The following is a 21,109-nucleotide window of genomic DNA, read 5'->3' as shown; positions in this document are numbered from 1 at the left end:
ATCAGCTGGAGTAGAGATGGGAGAGATAGACGGATAGACGGAAAGACTCGGTCCATCACTAGGCGCCTCACTGCGTGTGACGGGAGACGATCATGCATGACGCTTGTCTGGTCCTCTCTCCCTCTCTCCTACCACCAACGACAACCTCCCTCCATACTCCATCTGGCGGCTGGCAAAGTCCATTAAGCGTTTTTCGGGTTAAGTTCCCTAATTAATACCAGCCAATCCAGAATTTTGATTCTTCTTTTATATCATTAGCGATGAATCTGTCAGACTGCGCCGCTTCCCCTCCCTCCTGTCTAAACAATCTTTGTCCGGGGGAACAAGCTTCCTCTACTTCCACTTCAACGTGCTACTCTTCTTGTCCTTGTTTCTCCTTCCTTTCCTCTCGATATCCTCGTCGCATCGATGCCGATCCTCGCTCTCTTCTCTCCGTTATAAAGCCGGCCTGTAACAGAGAATCGCGCGAGCGATAGAGCGAAATATGGTGGACGTTCCCAAGGTCCGCGAGGCCCTGTCCCAGGTCACTCACTCCACGTGCATCGTCATCCGCTGCCTGAGCACAGGTCGGGACTCGCAAGAATCATCGCAGCGGGCCCTTGTTCTCCTGACTGACATCTTGGACCTGCTGTATCGTGTCAAAGACCTGATTAGCTGGGGGTCGGAGAAATGGCTCGTCGAGCCGACGCGGCTTGGAGCTTTGGCGGAATTGGTCGCGCTCTTCGGGTCGACAATGAGATCCATTGAGCTGTATTTTCAACCGGGCGGCGTGGGCGTCTGCTATTTCAGGAAACACCTGCTGGAGAAAACGTTCTTGCCCCGCTTGGAACAGTATAAAATTATACTGCTACTGTCGATGCAGTCGGATTCGGGGTGGGTGCCCTACACGGCTTGTGTGGTTTAATATATGTATTCACATGCAAAGTGGTCACTGACATTCTTCCAGTGAGAGGTCGTCGCTGGATCGGGAGATCAGAAATAGCCTCAAGCACAACCGTGAGGCCGAGTCCGGTATGTTGTCTCTCCTCCATGACATGTCGCAAACCAGGCCGATGACCAACATCCACGCTTTTTCACAGGACCAAAAGTTGACCTTGAGTTCGAAGAAGACGTTTTGAGGATCACCAGCCGATCGTCTTCGGAGCACTACATCACTCTGGCAGATTTGTGCAACCGGCGACTCAGGGGCAGCTGTCGGTGGATTTTTGAAGATAGTCAATATAAGCGCTGGTTGCTTGGCTCTTTCAAAACACTTTATTGTGTCGGTCCGCGTAAGGTTATCGTCGCCTCATCCGCCGTTATGATCATACTGACAGTCTACCGTGTGGGAAGCCGGTGCAGGGAAGACCTTCTTATCGTAAGCCTTACACCCCGCGATCAGGAAAGCGCCATGCCTTAGTTCTAATATCTATCAGATCAGTCATTGTTGATTCTTTGCAGCGAACGTTCACGTCACCGGACGTCGCAACGGTCTGCGTATACTGTCAGGATGGGAAAGAAAGAGAGAAGACATCTATGGACATCTTGAAGGATATCCTCGCCCAGCTGGTCTATCGGAAGCGAAGCCTATCATATGCAACGTCGTCCTTGTACTCCGCCGAGGCCCTGATGAAGGGGCGAGCTTCGCCCAAAGCATACCAGAATGCGATCCGTGCAGAAGTCAACCGTTTCTCCAAGGTCTTTCTTGTCATCGACGGCCTGGACATGTTTTCCGACAAAGAACGCATTCTCACCCGACTGCAAAAGCTCCCGGAACACGCACAGCTACTGGTGACTCTACGCGAGGTAGCGCAGGTGGGGAATGCATCGTACGTCAGCGTCGTGGCCTCTCCAGAGGACCTGCAGATGTACGCCATTTCTAGGACGCAGGCAGACCCTGGCCTGGAATCGTTGTTTAAAAGCGAGCCCGACCATCAATTGCACCAAGAGGTGGTGCGCGCCGTTATGGAAACAAGCCGTGGTGTGTAAGTTCTAGTGCCTAATCCAAATCTACCATATGCGGAAGAAAACAAGCTCACGGAGGAGGTACGTTTCCTGCGCAGATTCCTCCTGGCAAAAATACACTTGGATTTACTCTCGCGATATACGGACAAGATTCTTCTCGAAAGAGCCCTGCTGCATCTCCCTGAAAGCCTCAGCGGAGCCTACGGAGAGGCGATGAAACAGGTTGTTAGCCGAAATCCGAGTGCCACCCGTCATGTCTACTGGGCGTTGTACGCCCATCGGCCTCTGTCCGTGGCCGAGCTGAGATGCGCGGCCCAAGGCCTAACCACCGATGAAAACGAGGCGACTCCCTTGAGCTTAGAGCATTCTCTACAATCCGAAACCTCCGGGCTCCTTACCGTCGACGCTGTAACGGGAACGGTGCAGTTTGTCCATAAGACGGCGAAAGAATACCTGAAAGGGACGGCCGCGAGGGTTTTCTTCCCAACCGCCCAGAAAGAGATCGCCCAAGTCTGTTTGTCTGCGATCACCCCCGATGAGGTTATCGACGAATGTTATTACAATGGTGGGACGACACCCCGTGGTGCTAGTAGTGGATTCCTGAACTACGCAGCCATGTATTGGGGCTACCATGCACGAGAGGTCCCGGAGGATGAACAAACCATCCAGGTTCTGGTCAAAACGTTCCTCAATAAGCTTCTATGGAGGAGACCCCCTCTCAAAGTCTCGCGCGACTCTATCAAGGAACAAGGGCTACCCTCCAAATTGGGTCTCGGGAAGTATCCGCAGGATTGGAGCGCCCTCCACATCCTCGCCTTCTTCGGTATCCAGCCCAAGTTCAGGCGTCTCCTCGAACAGGGCGCGCGCATCGACACAAATGACAACTCACATCGACTGACCCCCCTCCACTGTGCGGCTTTTCGGGGCAACGATGAGATGGTGGAATTCCTCCTTGATCACAATGCCGACGGCAATGCTGTCGCCCATGATGGCAGCACAGCCCTACACCTTGCTACCCAACACGGCCAGCGCAAGGTCATGAAGCTGTTACTTGCCCGTCGCGTCAACTCTCAGATTGCCAACGGGCAGGGTGCAACGGGTCTTCAGCTGGCTGTCGGGACGGAGTCTGACGAAGCAACCGTCCCCTTGTTGGTCAAGAACCGAGTAGATGTGAACATCCGGAATATCCGCACAGGGGACACGGCCCTTCATCAAGCTGTCGCCTGGCGCAGGCCGCGCATCATCCTCTTTCTTCTAGACAGAGGTGCTTCAATAGACATGACCAATGAAGATGGGTATACTCCGCTCCAGCTAGCGGCCAAACTCGACAACTGTGAAGCTATCTCACTACTTCTTCAGCGGTGCGCACAGGTCGAAGCTCGCTCACTATCCGGTTTCACGGCGTTACAGTTGGCCGCTCACGAAAACCACTGGGTTGCCTTTGATCTGCTGCTTATCGGCGGCGGTGATATCAACGCATGGAGCAAAGACGGGGAGACACTCCTTCATGAACAGGCGAAGAAGGCCACCAGCCCTTCCATCGCCGCCAAGCTACTCGACCAGGGCGCCAATCTAGAAGCCCGCACGTCCCAAGGACACACGGCGCTTCAGTGTGCCGCTACCGCCGGCAACCGAGTCATGTTCATGTTTTTGATAGAGAGGGGTGCTAGTATTGACGTCCAGACTGCCAAAGGGGAATCCATCCTCCACATAACACCACCAATCGACAACGACTGTCTGGAGATTCTAACCTTCGGCTTGGAATACGGTCTCGATGTGGCGGCTCAATCAAGCCAAGGCTGGATGCCACTACACCAAGCGGTCTACGTAGGCACCGGCGTTCCAGATGTCGGATTCGACAAAACAGCCGAATACATCCGTCTCCTCCTCGCCCACGGCGCAGACGTCAACGCACAGTCTGCAGCAGCCACAGCAGAAACACCACTCCACCTGGCAACCATGACCATGGTCCCACGACCCTCCCTAGTATCTCTCCTCCTAGACGTCGGAGCCGACATCAACGCCCTCACCAGCGACGGCAAAACAGCCCTACACCTAGCCGCCGAACGCGGCCGAGAGTCCCTCTTCCGAATCCTCCTCGACAACGACGCCGACCTATCCCTCGAGGCGCCCGACAGCGCCAAAGCCGACGACGGCAACGGCTCCGGATTGGGAAACACGGCTTTCGACCTAGCTCGCAAGAACCCCTTCGGAGCGATGTGGTTCGACGAAGAGGGCAAGCTACGGCCCCACGCTGGCTCTAATCGGCGAGATAGTATCGGCAGCGTGGGCACCATCATTGACGAAGAAGACCTCAACCTCGACGGCTCCGATAATGATATTGGAGGCTCGACGCTCGTCGGAACTGAGCAGCCTTATATTGCGGTTTGATTTGCATTTGCCTATACTCTTCTATCTAGCGTTCAATTGCACTTATGAATCTACTTGATACCCGTGAATGAAATCAACGACTTGGCAAGAGGGGGACAGAGAGGGGTGGATGGGGAGGATCGATTTATGCATGTAATTAGAGATGGTCATATATCATCGCCTGTGAAGACGAAAGACAGCTGGATTTGAGACGATTGTCCTTGTAAATGAGTTCGCGGCGCGGTCTTTAATCAGACTTATTGCCGCTCAGTACATCCTAAAGGTCTTGCTGCTGATACTACCATGAGCAACAGTCCGCACCAACTTGCTATACTCATACTTATGGAACAACCCCCATTAATGTCACCAAAGTTTCAACGAGTGTCTAATAGGGGTGGGTCTTTCCTTCCTTCTTTCCCTATTTCCCTCTTTCCTTCTTTCCTTCTCTCGTCCTTTCCTTCTCTCGCTCTCTTGCTCTTTCCCTTTCTATTTGTGCTCTTCTTTATTCCTCTTTCTTCCATCCTTTGATGGAAGCCGTAAGCTTCATACAATTTACAAAGCCACATCAAACCTTTTTTGCTATATGTGATACTCCGATTCCTTAACAACCACTACGCCATATATTAATCGTCTTTTCCCAGTAACGGGGCTTTGCTTATACCGGCGAGACAGGCAAGTCACCCAAATGTCTCTCCTAAGCGACATTATAACGATTAGTATAGATAGTGGGTAGACACCGAATAGTACCCCTTGTCCTTGATATAGATGGATAGGTAGGTGGGTAGGTAGGTAGGCTCATCAGCATGTGATGAGTTTCGGTTTCGACATGTTTGTAGGACATGCGTGGGGGGTATCTTTAATCGACCCCTATCATCTATATCTATATGTAATTGGAGAGCGAGTCAGAGGAAGACTCGGGTTCTTTGGCTTCAACGATCGAACAACCATACATTTATAGATATGGTACTGTACTTGAGCTTCTACTCAGAACGGAGTTTCTTCACACAGCCATGGGTTTTTTTATTTTATTTTTGTTTTTATCGCTAGCTCTCCCTAATGACCTTTCAAACAGGACTTTACAAACCATTAAGAGGCTCTGTTATAGCCATTCAACCCATTCAACCCATTCAACTCGTTATTTCTAGTGCGGTGCCAATTCGCTGCCAACAGGATATGCAAAGCTCGGGTCGTAGATTTCCATAAATTCCATCTACTCTTCCTACTACTTTTGATGCGCAGGAATGAACTGTACGGCCATATTCCATACTCGATACGTCGACCATTTATATGAAGTTCGTCTCGCGCATCCCGCAGCTACTACGGGTCTATCGTCTATCCGTCAAGACGAGTGCTTGTCATGCCGTCTATTGGATAAAATGCTGCTACTTGCACAGTGGATGGTAGGGTTTCTGGAAAGGCTTGGATCGCTCAATGCGGATTGAGGGAAGAATATGGAGGTTCTGTACACGTATTCGATTTTACTAGTATCTCCCTTGCAACTTTCCGCAATCAATTAGTGGCATGTGCTCGTTAAAATTGCAACCTTGGAATTAGACTTGAGCTCTTCAGACTCCACCTACCCTGAAGATGTTCAATGTGATGGTTCAGCTCACTCAAAGAGCGCTGAAATATATTAGGGTTCGGTGCACCTTTGCAATCCAAGTGGTTCGGTTTGGTAAGACGCAATGGCGCATGGTTTCTGGGCGATAAGAGCCAAATCTGATTGGACGTGCAATCGTGACCTTCGCTGGTAGGCATCAATATGAAATATACGACGACAATACTCCATTTACCTTGGATGGTGCCTTCTGGTGCCTACTTGGTCCCATTCAGGAAAGCGATGTATGGCCCCAATTGCAGGGCCACAGGTCCTGTCGTTTAGGGGTCACCAGAATGAATATCAGGAGTTTCCTCCACGACTATTGTCATGGAATCCTGCTATACTGCAACGAAACACCGAGGCAAGCATTGTCGCATCTATAACGGTCTTCCCAGTCATGGATAGTATAAGACAAAGAGTCCACCCGGCTAAATGTTACCGACGAAATTCGAATGACGCCAGGCTTATGAAGGAAAATCGACCAAGATATCAGGCACTGAAACTATCGCGGGAACGGAGGTCGTGTTGGTAGTGAATGCAAGGTCTTGTTCTATGACACCAATTGTTAGCTTCGAAAACGGAAAGAAAGATTTGGGACTTATGTATCAGCTGTTCCGTTGCTCTACCTTTTTGACTTCAGAGGAATACTTCTTCCATATGTACCTCCGGTAGACAGGTTCAGTCTTCCAAGAGCAAAGGTACAGAAGGAATCGAAAGCGAGACGGGAACCAAAGACCTGGAACGGGGGCGACAGGAGACAGCCTGAAGGCTATTTTCTGTTAGTGGATGATCGATCCTGGAGGAGGGGAAAGTCTGGACTTCCGCCCACTTACTATTCTTATCGTGCACATACAGACGCAAATTACCTGGATAAGGGTGACCATGCTGTACAAACAGGTGGGGATTCGATTGCCCCCTAGGAAACTTGAAGTACCTGCTCAAGTGAACTTTTTTTTCTATCACAATTAGAGAATGGCCAGCAGCATCGACATCCTGAGCAGCAAGGCGATTACTACGAGCCGCCCAGATTTTCCGAGACCAAGGCGGCTACGCACAATTGGATGGACACAAAAATAGCCAACTGCTAGCGCGATACCATAACTTGGGCACCTGGGCGTCAGTAACAGATTGAAGCAATCCTCAGATCTTGAAGCGATCCAACCATAGCAAACCATTCAAGAATAGGATGCATATAGAATTTCCTTGGCAGGGGTTGCGCGGTATGGAGAATGGGTACCTGAGGGCGTTTAGCTAGGGTCTCTCGGCCAGGATTGCAAGTGCGAGCGTGCAGAAAGGTATTCACCTAGGGAACGAGAGAAATGATTGGCCCTGATGGAAGGGTAGCCGATACAAGAATGACCTGCAGACTTCTGCAGTTCCCCATCTTCCCCTTGGGGCGGTAAGTGGGCAATATGTGGCGAGGTGCCCTGTACCAACGGGGATATGAACAGGGCAGACTCGGCAGTCTAACCGGGGTATTTTCTCTGGGGGGTATAGAGGACCAAAGTCAACCAATTGATTCGATAACACATGTGTAGAGTATGGTCATGATAGTACTAGCTTGCAGACGAACTCTGGAGGTCCTGATTGTTAGAGTAAAGCAGCAAACATGTACTGGATATCGCAGTTATTTGCTATTTGTCCGGCGTTTCTTCAAACAGGAGCCCATGAACCCCTTCAGTTGTCTGCCAGTGCAGCATAGTGTAAAGCATGTATCCACAAAGGGCACCTATATAGGCGCCTATGTTCTGAAGAACCAGTAGTCAGCAGAGTGGCAGGAGGCTTGAAGGCAGGTGAGCCGCGCGCCAGGCCAGACGAACCCGGGCCCGTTAGAAAGCGCCGTAATTTGGTTCACAGAGGAAGCTCGATGGGCGTTTAGACAGAATAGACAAGGATACACAATGCGGGTTGTGGAAGAATGCCATAGGGGATGCTTCAGATAGCGCGCGATAACGCAAAACATGCCGCTTAGGTTGTGGTTGTTGTCAAGATGAAACGAGGAACTTGGAGATGGGAAACATATAAGAGACGAACAGTCTCTCTTCTCAGTAGGATACTATTCATTTTCTTCTTGTATCCATTCTTGTTCATTCTTTTCTTGCAAACACCACTGGTGAGATTTGGTCGGGTTGATCCCACGTCTCATGCCGCTGGTAGATTGGTCGATTTGCACAATTTGTTTACTCGCTTAATTGATTGATTGCTTACTTGCGTCTCTGGCAGAGCAAGTGTTGCTGGATATTCATTCTTCTCACACGAACGATAAGAAACGATAAGAAAGAAATTAGGCGCCTGTACCAAGTATAGAAGCTCTAAAGATAGAAACCGGCCGAATTGAATCCTTGAAGACGCAGTAAGTCGAATCAACAATTGGGATGGATGATGATGTTGCTATTTTGGAATTTGAACCCTCGGGCGCTAACCGGTTTAGGTTTGGTCCATATCCCTAGCTGGTCCGCCTGAATACGCCGTACCGTTTCGGTATCCATACCATCCGTTACCGCAGTACGGGTATCGTATCGATCGTTGCCATACAGAAACACCAAACAAAAGACAAAAAAATAAAAGAAATACCAACTACTTCGCCATCTTCAACCTTCCATCTTCTTTCAACGCTATATTTCCCTCCTCTATTCTTTTGTGTTATTTTAATCCTTCATTTCTTCTTCTTATTCGGTTTCTATTTTTATAGAACCTACCTTCCCCTCGGTCTGCCTTGACCTATACTTCTTGACATCCATCCCTACTGGCTAGAGGTGTATATCATTTACCCTAATCCCTTTGTCCTTGGAGTCTATCAATCCTTTCTCAGTACAACCATATCCTTCCTTCGGTTGTCTTACCATCCTTTGCACTCCTTCTATGCTTCAAGGCTTTTAATCATATGCTTGTTGGACATCCATCTTCCTCCATTCCCTTCTACTTTTGTGGGAAACAGAGCAACATCAAAGACATGGCACCCAGGCCCAACCTATATCCACTCAAGACTCCAAAGAACATGTCCTTCCCCTCCGAGTTACAAGACAATCCCAATGTCTCATCTGAGACGACCCGACGAGAAGGCCGCAGAACGGGCCCCTCGGTACCACCACCTCTCGCCTACACGGAATTCCTCAGAGCCCTCAGCCCTGCCTTTGGCAGCCCGGAGCCTCCCAGCACAGCAGGCGTTACACGATGGCACTTCGGCCGGCCGCTGCCGTCACCTGTTTCAATGCCTTCCAGTGCGTCGAGTGGTAGCTCCTTTCACGGCAGTGAATCTGTCAGGCGCGGTCCCATGTCGGTTCCCCAATCGCCAATGACACTTGCGCCGCGGTCTGCTCACGGCCTCGGTCCAGTGAGACGAATGCCCATCTCGCCCCACTACTTGTACTCTCCCGCAACAACTGAGTCACCCCAGAGCCCTTACACTGTCAGGACGACGCTGTCCCCTGCTGAGTGGAGACGCAGATACACCGACTCTCCTGCGAGTCCATACGGGAGAACGGTCCAAATCCAACATGTGGTCACTCACACAGTGACCTTCAAGCGTGCTCCTTCTCTGGAGCCCCCACCCAAGGGAAAGCGCAGAAGGACCCATGACTCGTGAGATCGCTGAATCAAGATCTTGATCTCTTTTCTCTTTTCTTTACGTTGATTTTAGGTCTTTCGTTTTTCTTTTACCTACGTGTCTGGGTCGGGATTTCCGGAGTTTAACATCAAGATTCGGTTTTCTTTACTGCGTTTCAAGCATCTGTTTGGTCCGGTCTAGCATTTACAGTCGCTTTCACATATTATGTTTGTTTTGTGGGTTATTTTGCGTGTGATGTATCTTTTTTACTTTTCACTATACGGGATTGTCAGTTTAGAGGCGTCGGCATCCACATCCTGGCGGTCTAGATGCAAGCGAGCAAGCGAGTTGGGATAAGAGATGGGGGCCAGGGAGTTATGAGCAGGTCTTGGGCATTATTGCGTGTTTTGATTATTGAAAAGCCACGGCAGTTTCCTTGGGCTTATCCTGAACGATCTCTTTGCTCTCGTCCGCTTTCACGTGGCGTTGGTATCTGAAATTACTATGTGTCAGATATCCAATGAGTCAATCAATACCAAGGGTTACTATTTCATCCAAACGATATAGTTGCTTTGTGGCTACAACGTAGCTATCCCACAAACGTTACCTCTGATCACTACCACCTGAAGGAACAACTAAATCTTCCATTTCACCTAGATAGATTAGGTACCTTAGGTAGGTAGTATCAAAGAAAACAAAATAGACCGACACTCATCCAACCACAAACACCACAAACCGTTGGTCAGATTAAACGCACGGCCCAAAACGAACCCGAATCCTTCCACCAGATAGTAGACCCCGAGAAAGAGAACCTTACTCTCCAAAAAGTGCAATGACTAGCCACCCACTAAGCAGCCACAAAAAAACGCCGAAAGGATCCAATGGCGCACCGGAGCAGCCAAGTGCCTCCTCCACGTGTCAGCCGCATCCAAACTGATATTGGCTGCGATTGGGCCTTTCGAACCCGATGTCAAAGGCCTTCAGGATCCAGAAGGCGCTTGTAGACGCCTTTTTGGGGGCAGAAGGATTCATTCCTACGTCCGAGCCTCACAGCCACCACCACCACCACCATTACCACCCGCGCGTATGTTGTTGGTTTTTCGGTTCCCGGAGCGGTCTGTCATTGAGTGTCTACTTTGGGTGGCTGGAGTGGGGCTTTCGGATCGCGGTTAGGGTTGGCGCTGAGGCGAATCGTATCTTTTGCTGTTGTTTTCTTCTTTTACTTCTTTGATGCTTTTGTTGGTTATCTCGCTTAGATGGAGGATATAGTTGTTGTTCATGGTGGAGATCGGGTTAGCTTAGCTTACGGCGATGTGTAGATGTTGACGTATGGAGCGGGTGTATGTAATTAATACATGGTATTGACGAAAGTTTTATTACCACTCGTATTTTATATGCCCTATATTACATACATGCCTCTGCTAGCAAACCATATACTCTAGGTACTCTCTTGAATTCGTCCCAAAAACACAGGGCCTTAGAATTACGAAATATTCCTAGAAAACCCTTCTACTGTAGTCATAGCGATGTCTACTTTTAGCCTCTAGCCCCGCCTCATGGAACATACTAAGGTACATACACATTCATCCACAGAACCCACATCGACAGAATAGGAATCTCAGCCGCACGTCAAAGCGGCACTTCGACAAATGGCAAAGTCAGACAAGTCCCTATCAGTGATAGCATGATTATAGCACAATCATAGCTCAAGACAAAGAGGCAAAAATAGATACAACCCACACGCAAAGCTATTGCGCGCACCCCCAGTGGTCAACGCTGACACTACATGCAAATCGATCAACAAGCCAGCCCGGAGCTATTCTGCTTTGGGAACCCTTTCAAAGTCTGCAGACACGCATGGCTGCATGGATCAGGCCGCACCGACACTTCGTCACCTCGGCCCTGGTGGGGCTGGTTTGGTCTGATGTGGGTGGTGATTTGCTTGTGGCCCTAGCGTGGGCGGGGAGGGGGGAGAAGCTCCGTATAGGCCCGGTGGAGGTGGCATGTAGATCAGTATAGGAAAATGGGGTGGTAGCCGTGGCATTTGATGCGCTTCGTGGTTAGGATTGGACAAGATGTACGGCTTGAAGCGCGGTCTATATTTGGATCTTGGACTTTGGATGGGGTGGGGAGGGATGTGGTTTCGGCGGGTAAATGAGAAGGGGACATGAGCCTATCGCTGTTCGAATGACACTTGAGAGATTCAGCGAATTGCACATCTGTTGTTATTGAAGGGACGTCATCAGAGCTAGGGCGCGGCGCGCACTAAACGGATGATGAGATGGAAAGACCCCGCGGGTGGGCGATATGCGATGCGATTGCGATCCATGGTCACCGTTGAGTGCACCCGTCTGGTGTGCCAAGTGTGCCAATCAGTGGCCCTAATTAGCAGTCTATTTTATTTTTAATCGTAGACACTTTCCCATTCTGAGGGTTAGCACTATTTCTTCACGCTGGAGGATTCATTGGGGATATCTCATTGGATTGTGACTACGATGTAGGTGCGGGGAATTTTGCAGGGATATGACAGCCAGCCCCACCCCGGGCAACATGATTATTGGCTTCTATAAACAAACTATTGGTTCTAGCTTGCAGCTCCCGTCCGAATCACGGCTATTTTGCTATTTTTAAGTCTATTTTTAGCTGCCCCCGCGCCAAAGTCCTCCAATTCAAAGAATTCAGACTTCTTGACTTCTCCCCCCGTTCTTTTGCCTTTCCACAGCGCTTACAACCTTCCTACAATGCTCCAATCACACGACGTGGTCCATATCATCGACTGTGTGGGAGAGATATTAATAGCCCCATCCCCTGCACCGGATGGTCTAACTAACTAATGCAATCTATATCACTCTTTCTTCTGGCTGCCCCTGTCACCTCTTCTTCTCTTCCGTCCAAACAGCTGTCGCGAATGACCCTGAGTAGACGCCGTGTCATGTCTGAAGAATCCATATTTAGAACACTCCTGACGTGAAACAAGCCATCCCCCTGTCATTCTTTGCCGCGTCCTCCATATCGACGATCCAGTTACCGCAATTAACTATCTTTTCAACCTAAGAGACGTCGTGCATACTCAGTCGTATCTCCCTTCCCCGCCCACCATCACACACACACTCCACCCCACATCGTCCCCTGCGCTCGATGCAATTGTGGGATAATCCTCGTACGAGAAGACAGCCAGTCCCCGCTCACTTCAACACCCCCAAGTTACTATAGTCATGCGATGGTCTATTTTTACCCTCTAGCCGCCGTCCATGTCGTTACTTTCCCCGTTGACCATAGTCGTGTTCAATGGCGTCCCCCCATTACCCCGTCTGTCCGCTCTGTGTGGATAGACCTGGAGATGATCGGTGTGTCAGTCTCCACTTGAAGCATGCCCTGCAGCCTATCCCCTGCAGGGTCGGATGCTTGCTAGGGCTGGTGGGATATGCTTCGCAGGAGGATATTTTTGGAAATTGACTCAATCTCAACATCACCTCTTGTCCGGAATATTGGAGGTTCCTTCTTTGGCCTTTGTATATTTTGTTCTGGGGGTTTCTCCCGTCTTGAATGACCAGTTCTCTCTGTAGATTGATAATATGTGGCCATCGAATCCCAATAACCACAGTAGGGACGACCAGTGCATGAAGGTCTGAAATTCGGACGAAGGTGGTTTATCGAACCAGGTCTTGGCTCCCAGGAATGTAAAGTATGGGCGCCACACTAGTCGTAAACCGATGATTTGCCCACCAATAATAAACAAGAAAACTAAATAAAACAAATAGTAGTAAGATAGTGCCGTTAACTATTATCTAGTCTCTTAGGTAGGCACCTACGTAGTAACTAATTGTAAGTAGCCACCACCACACCAGACGCACGCGGGTTCTATTCTTACACCCCCAGCCCTAGTGCCTTATGCACGCCCAGATGCACATCTCAGGAACGACCTCCCCATTCTTGTCCTCTCATTGGACTTGAACAGACTAAATGACATCCTGATTTGTATGAAAATAGTTAAACAAAGCCATTCCCATGCATCAGGTATACTACCACCTTAGTCTCCACTTTTGATCATCCCTACCTAGGTAACAGTAAACAACATCTGCGACACACCACAGCGTCTCTTTTTCCACCTGAATCCTTCCAATCTTGTATCTCATTTGCTATACATATTCCCCTTGAGTTAATTTTAGCATCGTTTCCCCCGCCTTCTCTGTTCCATATTTGCATCTTCTCTACTAGGTCAGGTACCTGGTAGGTAGTTTAGATCTTATCTTTCTGTACGGCTGTACTTTACTGTATTGTATATACAGTACTGTTTGATACGTCAATATTTTGATACACCCATACATACATACTCCGAATATACCCCATACATGCCAAACTATATTCTTCTTTCTATTCCATTCAGCATCGTCATCTCTCATGCATCCCACGATCCTTACGTCTCTCCATTTCTAAATTAAGATTCTTCCATTCTTCCTTATCCTTTCATCTTGTTCTGTGTGGATGCTACCTCAAGGTCGGCGCTTCGAGTTCCCATACATCCATCCATTCATCCATCTATCCGCCCATTCATCCCGTCCGTCATACATCACGAGTTTTTTTTTTTTTTCCCTATCTCCTACACATGTCTAAAGATAGACCACCAGCCTTATTGGCTTCACTTCCTACCTACCTACCTATCTATCCACCCTTTGCTGTCTCTACCTACTCATCCAACCCTACCTCTCCCCACACCACTCACTCAGTGCCCATCCTCCCTTCTCCCCACGAACACGATACACCTTACCTAACCTAACCAACCTCGAGATCTATCCCAATATCAGTAGATAAGAGATACACAGTGAATGATCCATACATGATAAGTAGATAGATCAGTAGGTAGGTAGGTAGGTATGGAGAAGTGGAAGGACGCAACGAAAAGAAATCAAAAGAAATCAGTGGCGAATCCGTTGACTACGACGCCTATGGAAAGGCTGCGAATGACTACAAGATTGCAAGTGTGGGGAAGCTCTGCAAGTCAACTGACATGTTGGCTGATTGAGTGCGATTCTACTGTTGATAGATGGGATGAGGTAGGTAGGTAGGTGGGTAGGTAGGTAGTACCTACCTACCTACCTACCTACCTACCTTCATAGACTTGTCTATGTATACTGTCATGTGTGCGGTACCCACTTAACGCATGCAGGATAGCAGAGGCGGGAGATAACTAGTCAAGTAAACAAGGGGGGCTGCACTCGGTGTCAACTTTTTACTGACTTACTAACCTAGGTATTACTGGGTATACCACTCTTGGTATAACAATCCGATTTATTGGTAGCCCTCACCATGGAAAAGATTTATATTGATAGATGAAAATCTAGGTATATAACACCAAGATCAATCAACAACTACGGTTATCTTGTCCAGTCTAACAACAAGAACTACAACCAAACCGAAGATGAAAAATAATAAAAATCAAAATTCTCAACTAGTTTCAAATTAAAGCAATATAGAAGAACCAAAATCCGTGGTATCATCTTGCACAGTCATGGTCAAAACAAAGTGGTATCATAAGTAACAAGAAAAAGAAAAAAATCCAGCCGTTGTAACCAAAGGAGGGGTGTAGCAAGCAGTATAGATGTGTGTGTGCGTGTGTGCGTGTGTGCGTGTGCGTGTGAATCAAGTGAAAAGTCCGATGATGAATGAAAGATGGGATGGACCAAGGAGGGAAAGGTAAATCAGACAGATGAGAGGAAATGGAGGAAAGAGGGGATAAGCAGGGTCATGTCAACATCAAACTTTTTCTTTTAGAGGGCTTATTCTTCGGTCAAGGCGTCGTCGCCGGTTTCGCGCCAGTCCCGGGATCGTTCGGTGAGGCGTCGAACGCCCGCGACGCGTTGCGCCCAGTGGGCTTCTGATGAGGATCGGTAGGTGAACGCGCGTTGGGACGAGATCACCCCGATTGCCTGGAGCACGGCCTTGCGCGAGTCACGTCCGAATACGGCGGGGTGGTTGATCCACTCCAGCGCGGACTCCAAGTCGCCGTCGAGCGCTGTCATCGTCTGCCCGTCGACCGCGGCCACACCCGTCACCGTCGCGGCCTCGGAGTTGCCCGACGAGTGGCTGTCGGCGAAGGTGGGGGACGTCGAGGTGGGCGTGCCACCCCGGCTGCCGGAGTCGCTTCCGTGGGGCGGTCTCACGGCGCCCGGGGGCAGAGGGGGCAGACTGCCCTTGCCGAGACCCTTGAGGATGCCACGCGTCTCGATCAGCAGGTGCTGGGCGCGGTCGTGCTGTCCGCGCGAGACCAGCGTGAGGGCGCGGGTCAGCATGTCCGAGGTGAGCAGCTCCATGCGGCGCTGGACGATCGACGGGTGCGGCGGGATGGGTGGCGTGCTCGGACGGCCGCCCTTGGCCCGGGGGTTCGGGGGCAGCATGGTGATGGCCAGCAGGGAGGGCCGGGGCGAGTGCATCAGATGGCCGTCCCGGAGCAGATCGCCGTAGGTGAGGTCCGCCTGGATCAGCGGGACTTCCTCGACGCTCAGCACGCGCTGTTCATCCCCGTCGGATCCGCCGCCCAGGGCCTCCAGGCCCGAGACCAGGCTCTCCCAGGGATCCTGGGGCATGCTCTCCTGCGTGGAGTGGTCGGGCGCGATGACCAGCTGGACCAGGACATCGCGCTTGTCGCCGAACCGCAGGTCGCCCAGGGCGGCCTCGGCGTCCCGTCCGGTGGCGCGCTTCGTGGTGTGGAGGGCGCCGCTGATCTTGACGAACTTGGCGGGCGAGCCCTCGGGCAGGCGCAGCTTCAGCTTGACGTTCTGGTGGGAAGTGGTCTGCATGGCGCCCAGGCAGCCGGCGACGCACTCCCGCAGCATCATCCAGTCCTTGACGTACGAGTACGATCCCTTGGTGCGCGTGGACAGCTCGATCATCGTGTCGGGCTTGTGTGTCAACCCGAGGCCGAACGAATGAATGCCCACCTTGGCCGCTTCGGCCCGAGACACGACGAAATCGACGCTGTCGGGGTCGGAGGTGGACGAATCGCTGATCAACAGAATGGTCGAGACGGGGTTGGCGGATTTGCGCTGCATCAGCAAGTCCATGGCCACGTTGGCCCCCTCCACCACGTCGGCGCGCAGGCTCTTCTGTCCCACGGGGCGGATCGAGCTGAGGATCTTGTTCCACCCGGCCCACGACTTCGTGGTCATGCCGACGAGCGGGACGCCGCCGCCGCTGGATCCGAAGGTCACGAGGCCCATGCGGTCGCGGGGGCCCAGGTGCTGCACCAGGAACTTGAGCGCGTCCCGCAGCAGGGTGATTTTGAGGCCCTGCATGGACGACGACACGGGGATCACGACGACGAGGTCTAGCGGGATGTGGGTAGGGCCGGCCGGGATGCTGTCCCCGGCCACGTTCGTGTAGTCAGTGATCGCCGTGTTGTTGGACCGCGCCGCGCCGTAGGAGGAATTCAACGACGCCTGACGTCGGATCCGACTGGCGCGGTAGTCTTCCTCCTCCGCGCCCGAGTTATCGAAATCGTAGTCGGTGTGGCGGGAGGCGTTGTCGGGGGGGTTCAAGTCCGCCAGGGCCCGACGCCAGAGGTCCAGCTGATTTCGGTTCTGGAACCGGAGATAGAAGCACGGAAGCTCATTCACGGACAGATGCAAGGCCAGCACCGGTTCCTCTGTACGAATTGGTTAGCTCGGCCAGCGGACGAAGTGAATTTGGAGAGCAAGGGTCGAACTTACCAGGCGAGGCCTCGGTGCCGCGCAGATGCCGCTTGATGAGGATCGAGCCTTTCAGCGTCGTCCGCGTGGTTCGTTTCGCCGGGTCATCCGGGTGGCGGTGGTCATTGATCCGCTTTTCCTTGACGCAGATGAGCATCTCCGCGAACAGGAAACACTCGAGTTCCTGCCACGATTCCCGGTCCTTGCCCACCCGCATGTGACCGTGCAGGCGGAGCTTTCCGAATCTGCAGGATACAAGTCAGTCGAGATCGTCTTCCCTCCTCCCTCCAAATAGGAGACTTACCGTTGGAATTCGAGACCGTGCCAGTTGTCGACGCGGGACCGGAGATTCTCGGCGACCTCGTCTAAATTCTCCTGCGGCTCGAACGACAGGGGCGGCAGGTGACGACTTTCCTGGACGGAGGGGCGACGCACGGCCGCGTACGGCTCGTCCAGGGGCAGCGGCTGGTCCATAGTACTCTGGCGAATGTCATCGGCGTTCGCCCGCCAGCCCTCGGGGACTTCGACAGTGATCAAGCAGGTCAGAGACTGCTGTTGACGAGACCGATTGAGTGTGGGGAATTCGCTGCGGATGGTCACGGTCGGGGCGGGGATGGGGTTCTTGGACGAGCCGGGCCGCGGGCTCAGGTCCGACTCCATGGCCTGCAGATCGTAATCGTGGCGGCGGCCGTTGCTCGCTACCTGGGCGTCATTGTAGTCGCCCGACGAGCCGGCGAGACTATCGTTGCGGCCGTGTTGGGGGCGCGAGCCGATGGTCAGTCGTTCGACACGGTCCCGCTGGCTGCTAGTGTCGCGGCTGTCGCGTCGGGTGCTGTACATGTCGCGACTATCCCGGTTGTGGGAGGACCGGCGGGTCATCTCACTCGGGGGGGCGAGTCGACCCTGGGGCTGATCCCAGGGCGTAGGAGTGGTCAGACCACTGCGCGCGGTGGCGGCATCGCTGGTCACGGAGCGGACGATGTTGCTGAGTTTCTCTGTTGGGAAAAAGACGGGAGATTAGATTCGGCCGGGTGGTTATCGCACGTGGGCGTTATCGTTATCGCTTACCGAGATCCAACACGTTCCCCCCACGACTCGTGTCCAGCCCCAACGGGGCATCACACGTTGGGCAATACTGGCCCTCACATTCTCGGATATACTCATAGAAACAGGCCTCGTGGGAGACATGCGCACAGGAAAATTGCAGGACGCGCTCCCCGCGCAGGGTGTGCTCCAAGGGTTCTTCACACACGGCGCATTCGCTCCCGACGAATGTCCTCTCCCTCCGAGAACGGGTCCGGTCGACGTCCATCAAGCCGGCCATCGATCTGCCTGATCGCGAGTTAAACGACGCTCGAGAGGTTGGGGTGTGCTTCGAGGACCGCCAGCCAAACTCCGAATAATCCGGGTACACCGAAGTGCTGGTGACCGTGGATGGCGCACGAGACAGCGGCGCGTCAGTGGCGACAGAGAGAGTGCTCTCTGGACGATCTGAACGAGCGAGAGAGAGAAGGGATCTCAAAGGTGAGCGAACGGGGGATTCAGTGGGCGGTAAATCTGTCGAGCGCGGAAGGGAGCAACTTGGTTAGTGACGGAGGGGGGAACAATGGAACGAGCGAAGGAACAATTGGATGCGGCAGGAGGGTAGTATTGCATGTGAGGCGCAGAGATATCCTTGACAATCTTCCCGTTGCGTATATATAGGATTGGATAGACGGGGGGTCAGGAGGAGGGGGGTGTGGATAGACGGGACAGGGGAGGGGGAACGAACGGAGAGGGAGAGAGAGAGAGAGGCGCGGACAGTGTTGACAGAGGGAGAGAGGGGACGAAGAAAGAAAAGGAAAGGAGGCTTGTGATCAGGAGGTGCAGATGGGACCACAGGATCGGAACGTGGACTTTTGAACAATGAAGATCGGGAGAAATTGGATTACACGGTGGGGAGAATCATGATGAATCGGAGGGGGAAGAACGGATTAGGGAGGGAAATCCACATCAAAGAAAATCACCACCACAACAAAATAAAATAACACCACAAATATAATCAATTCAGGAATAAATGAGTAACTCAAATAAAATGAATAAATCAAATGAAGATCAGAAAAATCAAAATGAGGATCAGAATGAAGCAGGACAAGACAAGTAAGGAGAACTAGCATGAGACACTATGCCATATGGTACTTACGAAGCGGAGACTTCTTCTTAGCACGACTAAAGAAGCCACGCTCGGATCGTAACCCGGGCGTCGAGGAGGTTGAACCCGGTGGATTAGTGCTTCCAGACTTGGAATCCGATCTGGAAGACGGACGATGCTTCCACATGAGCCTGAGAGGGGAGGTCACGGTAGAAAGCGAGGGGACAACGAAAGCAAAACGCAAGAAAGAGAGAAGAGAGAAGGAAGAGATAAAAGGATGGGCAGTCGAGAGATGATACCTATTTCAGGGAGGGCTAGTGGAGAGATTGGAGTGGGGGAGATGACAGGGAAAATGTCCCGGGGATGAAGCAAGAGGATTAACTAGGGAGTTAGGGGGGGATTGATGATCAGACGGGACCAGGATGAAGATTTAGTGGGAGTTGAAAGAGGAAGAAAAGGATACAGGGGGAGCAAAAGATTATGGATAGAACAGAAGATGATAAAAAAAAAAAAAAAAAAAAAGGAATAAACACTAAGATGATGATAATAAAAAAGAAAAATAATATAGAGAAAAAAAGAGGAAGAATATCGTGGTGGAAATAATTTTACGACGGCGCCACAGCCGGGGATTTGTTCAGGAGATGGCATTGGATAGAGAGGATTTCATCATTCAGGTACTAGTAAGTCAAGCGGATGCTCGACTAGCATTTTAATGCTAAAATAGTTCGAACTGGGTGGTGGGGAGGGTGGCTTCATCGTGGCCACTGAACCAACAAGAAGAGGCGACAAGGTACCCGCGTGGGTCCGATCCAGGGACCGTCAGGAGGCAAGAGATAGGAGGTATGGTTGAGTATTCAGTCTATATTCATGACTGATTCATGATTGAATATTCACGGCAAGGTTGAAGATGACAGACTGGAGAAGACAAAGCATGAGGATAGAAACAAAGAAGATGAGATAGGGCAGAAGGGATCAGGTGACAGATCAGACAATGAATGACAATAACGGAACAATAGATGAATTAAGATCCTCCCCAATCGGATAATATGATTGTCATCCAAGCATCTTGGACTCCGGACATAAATTATCGGTTTCCCCTCGAGTAACAATCCATGACCTGTCATGATCCCACCAACTAGTGTCAATAATTCAGCAAGATGAGGTCTAATGATCCGATCTTGGTGCTCCTTACATGCCTTAATTGACAGCTCTACCTATCCAATGTACCTATCTGAAATCATAAATCAAGAAAAAATAATTCCAATAACAACAAACAGATAAAAGATAGATAAAAGTAGAGCATTCATCATAAAAATCATTGGATTGTTATTAAACAATTAGGATAATTATATTATTACTGACCCTGCATAAGTGTCTGGTCGGACAACAGCATCCTCAGCGCAGCCAGTGCCAGCCACCCGTCGCATATGCATCTCCCATTGATCGCTCCATCGTCTGCACGCAAGAAGTGAGACCCTACATCAGGAGGGTCTCCTCACCTCGGCATCATAACCTGGTCGACGGGCCAACGTCCATCTCCAGGACCCCGTACTTCTCAAAATAGAATCCTGTGCGTGAAATGAACCCACTCGATCGACTTCATTATAAACCCATACCGGAACTCCTTCCTGATAATTATAGAATCGATAACTCCAGTCCATACTTGGTTGACAGAAAACTGTGGTACGGTAAGGATGGCGAGTGGACATGCCACAATCCAGTAACGATTGACATGAGCTCGGTTAAGAGCGTGTCGATCCCCGAGCGTTTCCCTGCTTGACTGTCCTATAGTAGGATCATAGGATGGATATGACTCTTGTCCGTTAGAAGAG

The 21,109-nt window shown here is 51.1% G+C and overlaps 4 protein-coding genes across 4 annotated transcripts; 3 read left to right on the top strand and 1 right to left on the bottom strand.

The window, feature by feature from the left end:
* The first annotated feature begins 291 nt into the window (after positions 1-291).
* P168DRAFT_184912 (uncharacterized protein) lies at positions 292-1,490 on the top strand. Its single transcript, XM_024832970.1, has 4 exons — positions 292-873; positions 947-1,011; positions 1,080-1,357; positions 1,416-1,490. Exons 1-4 carry the CDS (start codon positions 485-487, stop codon positions 1,428-1,430), a joined length of 747 nt encoding a protein of 248 aa, XP_024691082.1. The 5' UTR covers positions 292-484; the 3' UTR covers positions 1,431-1,490.
* P168DRAFT_184924 (uncharacterized protein) lies at positions 1,216-2,063 on the top strand. Its single transcript, XM_024832971.1, has 2 exons — positions 1,216-1,357; positions 1,416-2,063. Exon 2 carries the CDS (start codon positions 1,516-1,518, stop codon positions 1,966-1,968), a length of 453 nt encoding a protein of 150 aa, XP_024691081.1. The 5' UTR covers positions 1,216-1,357; positions 1,416-1,515; the 3' UTR covers positions 1,969-2,063.
* A 6,653-nt stretch (positions 2,064-8,716) lies between these two features.
* On the top strand, positions 8,717-9,645 carry P168DRAFT_184853 (uncharacterized protein). The gene has a single exon (XM_024832969.1). The coding sequence runs from the start codon at positions 8,799-8,801 to the stop codon at positions 9,498-9,500; it is 702 nt and encodes a 233-aa protein (XP_024691080.1). The 5' UTR covers positions 8,717-8,798; the 3' UTR covers positions 9,501-9,645.
* Positions 9,646-14,881: 5,236 nt separating this feature from the next.
* P168DRAFT_291625 (vWFA and PH domain-containing RING finger protein) lies at positions 14,882-19,690 on the bottom strand. Its single transcript, XM_024837445.1, has 5 exons — positions 19,329-19,690; positions 18,215-18,703; positions 17,451-18,141; positions 17,168-17,391; positions 14,882-17,103 (listed from the first exon to the last, which is right to left on the bottom strand). Exons 1-5 carry the CDS (start codon positions 19,462-19,464, stop codon positions 15,239-15,241), a joined length of 3,405 nt encoding a protein of 1,134 aa, XP_024691079.1. The 5' UTR covers positions 19,465-19,690; the 3' UTR covers positions 14,882-15,238.
* Positions 19,691-21,109: the final 1,419 nt, after the last annotated feature.

This window comes from Aspergillus campestris (assembly GCF_002847485.1).
Source record: "Aspergillus campestris IBT 28561 chromosome Unknown P168scaffold_9, whole genome shotgun sequence".
Classification (NCBI taxonomy): Eukaryota; Fungi; Ascomycota; class Eurotiomycetes; order Eurotiales; family Aspergillaceae; genus Aspergillus; species Aspergillus campestris.
Note: the sequence above shows the minus strand (reverse complement) of the source record. Positions and strands in the feature narration are given on the sequence as shown.

What these genes read in the sequence shown, in the direction of transcription:
- P168DRAFT_184924 (XM_024832971.1), top strand. Translation starts at nt 1,516, where the DNA reads ATGGACATCTTGAAGGATATCCTCGCCCAGCTGGTCTATCGGAAGCGA.
- P168DRAFT_184912 (XM_024832970.1), top strand. Translation starts at nt 485, where the DNA reads ATGGTGGACGTTCCCAAGGTCCGCGAGGCCCTGTCCCAGGTCACTCAC. An exon ending in TCGATGCAGTCGGATTCGGG is followed by an intron (nt 874 to 946) that starts GTGGGTGCCCTA and finishes ACATTCTTCCAG; the next exon opens with TGAGAGGTCGTCGCTGGATC. An exon ending in CAACCGTGAGGCCGAGTCCG is followed by an intron (nt 1,012 to 1,079) that starts GTATGTTGTCTC and finishes GCTTTTTCACAG; the next exon opens with GACCAAAAGTTGACCTTGAG.
- P168DRAFT_291625 (XM_024837445.1), bottom strand. Translation starts at nt 19,464, where the DNA reads ATGTGGAAGCATCGTCCGTCTTCCAGATCGGATTCCAAGTCTGGAAGC. An exon ending in GGGGAACGTGTTGGATCTCG is followed by an intron (nt 18,142 to 18,214) that starts GTAAGCGATAAC and finishes TTTTCCCAACAG; the next exon opens with AGAAACTCAGCAACATCGTC. An exon ending in CACGGTCTCGAATTCCAACG is followed by an intron (nt 17,392 to 17,450) that starts GTAAGTCTCCTA and finishes TGTATCCTGCAG; the next exon opens with ATTCGGAAAGCTCCGCCTGC.
- P168DRAFT_184853 (XM_024832969.1), top strand. Translation starts at nt 8,799, where the DNA reads ATGCTTGTTGGACATCCATCTTCCTCCATTCCCTTCTACTTTTGTGGG.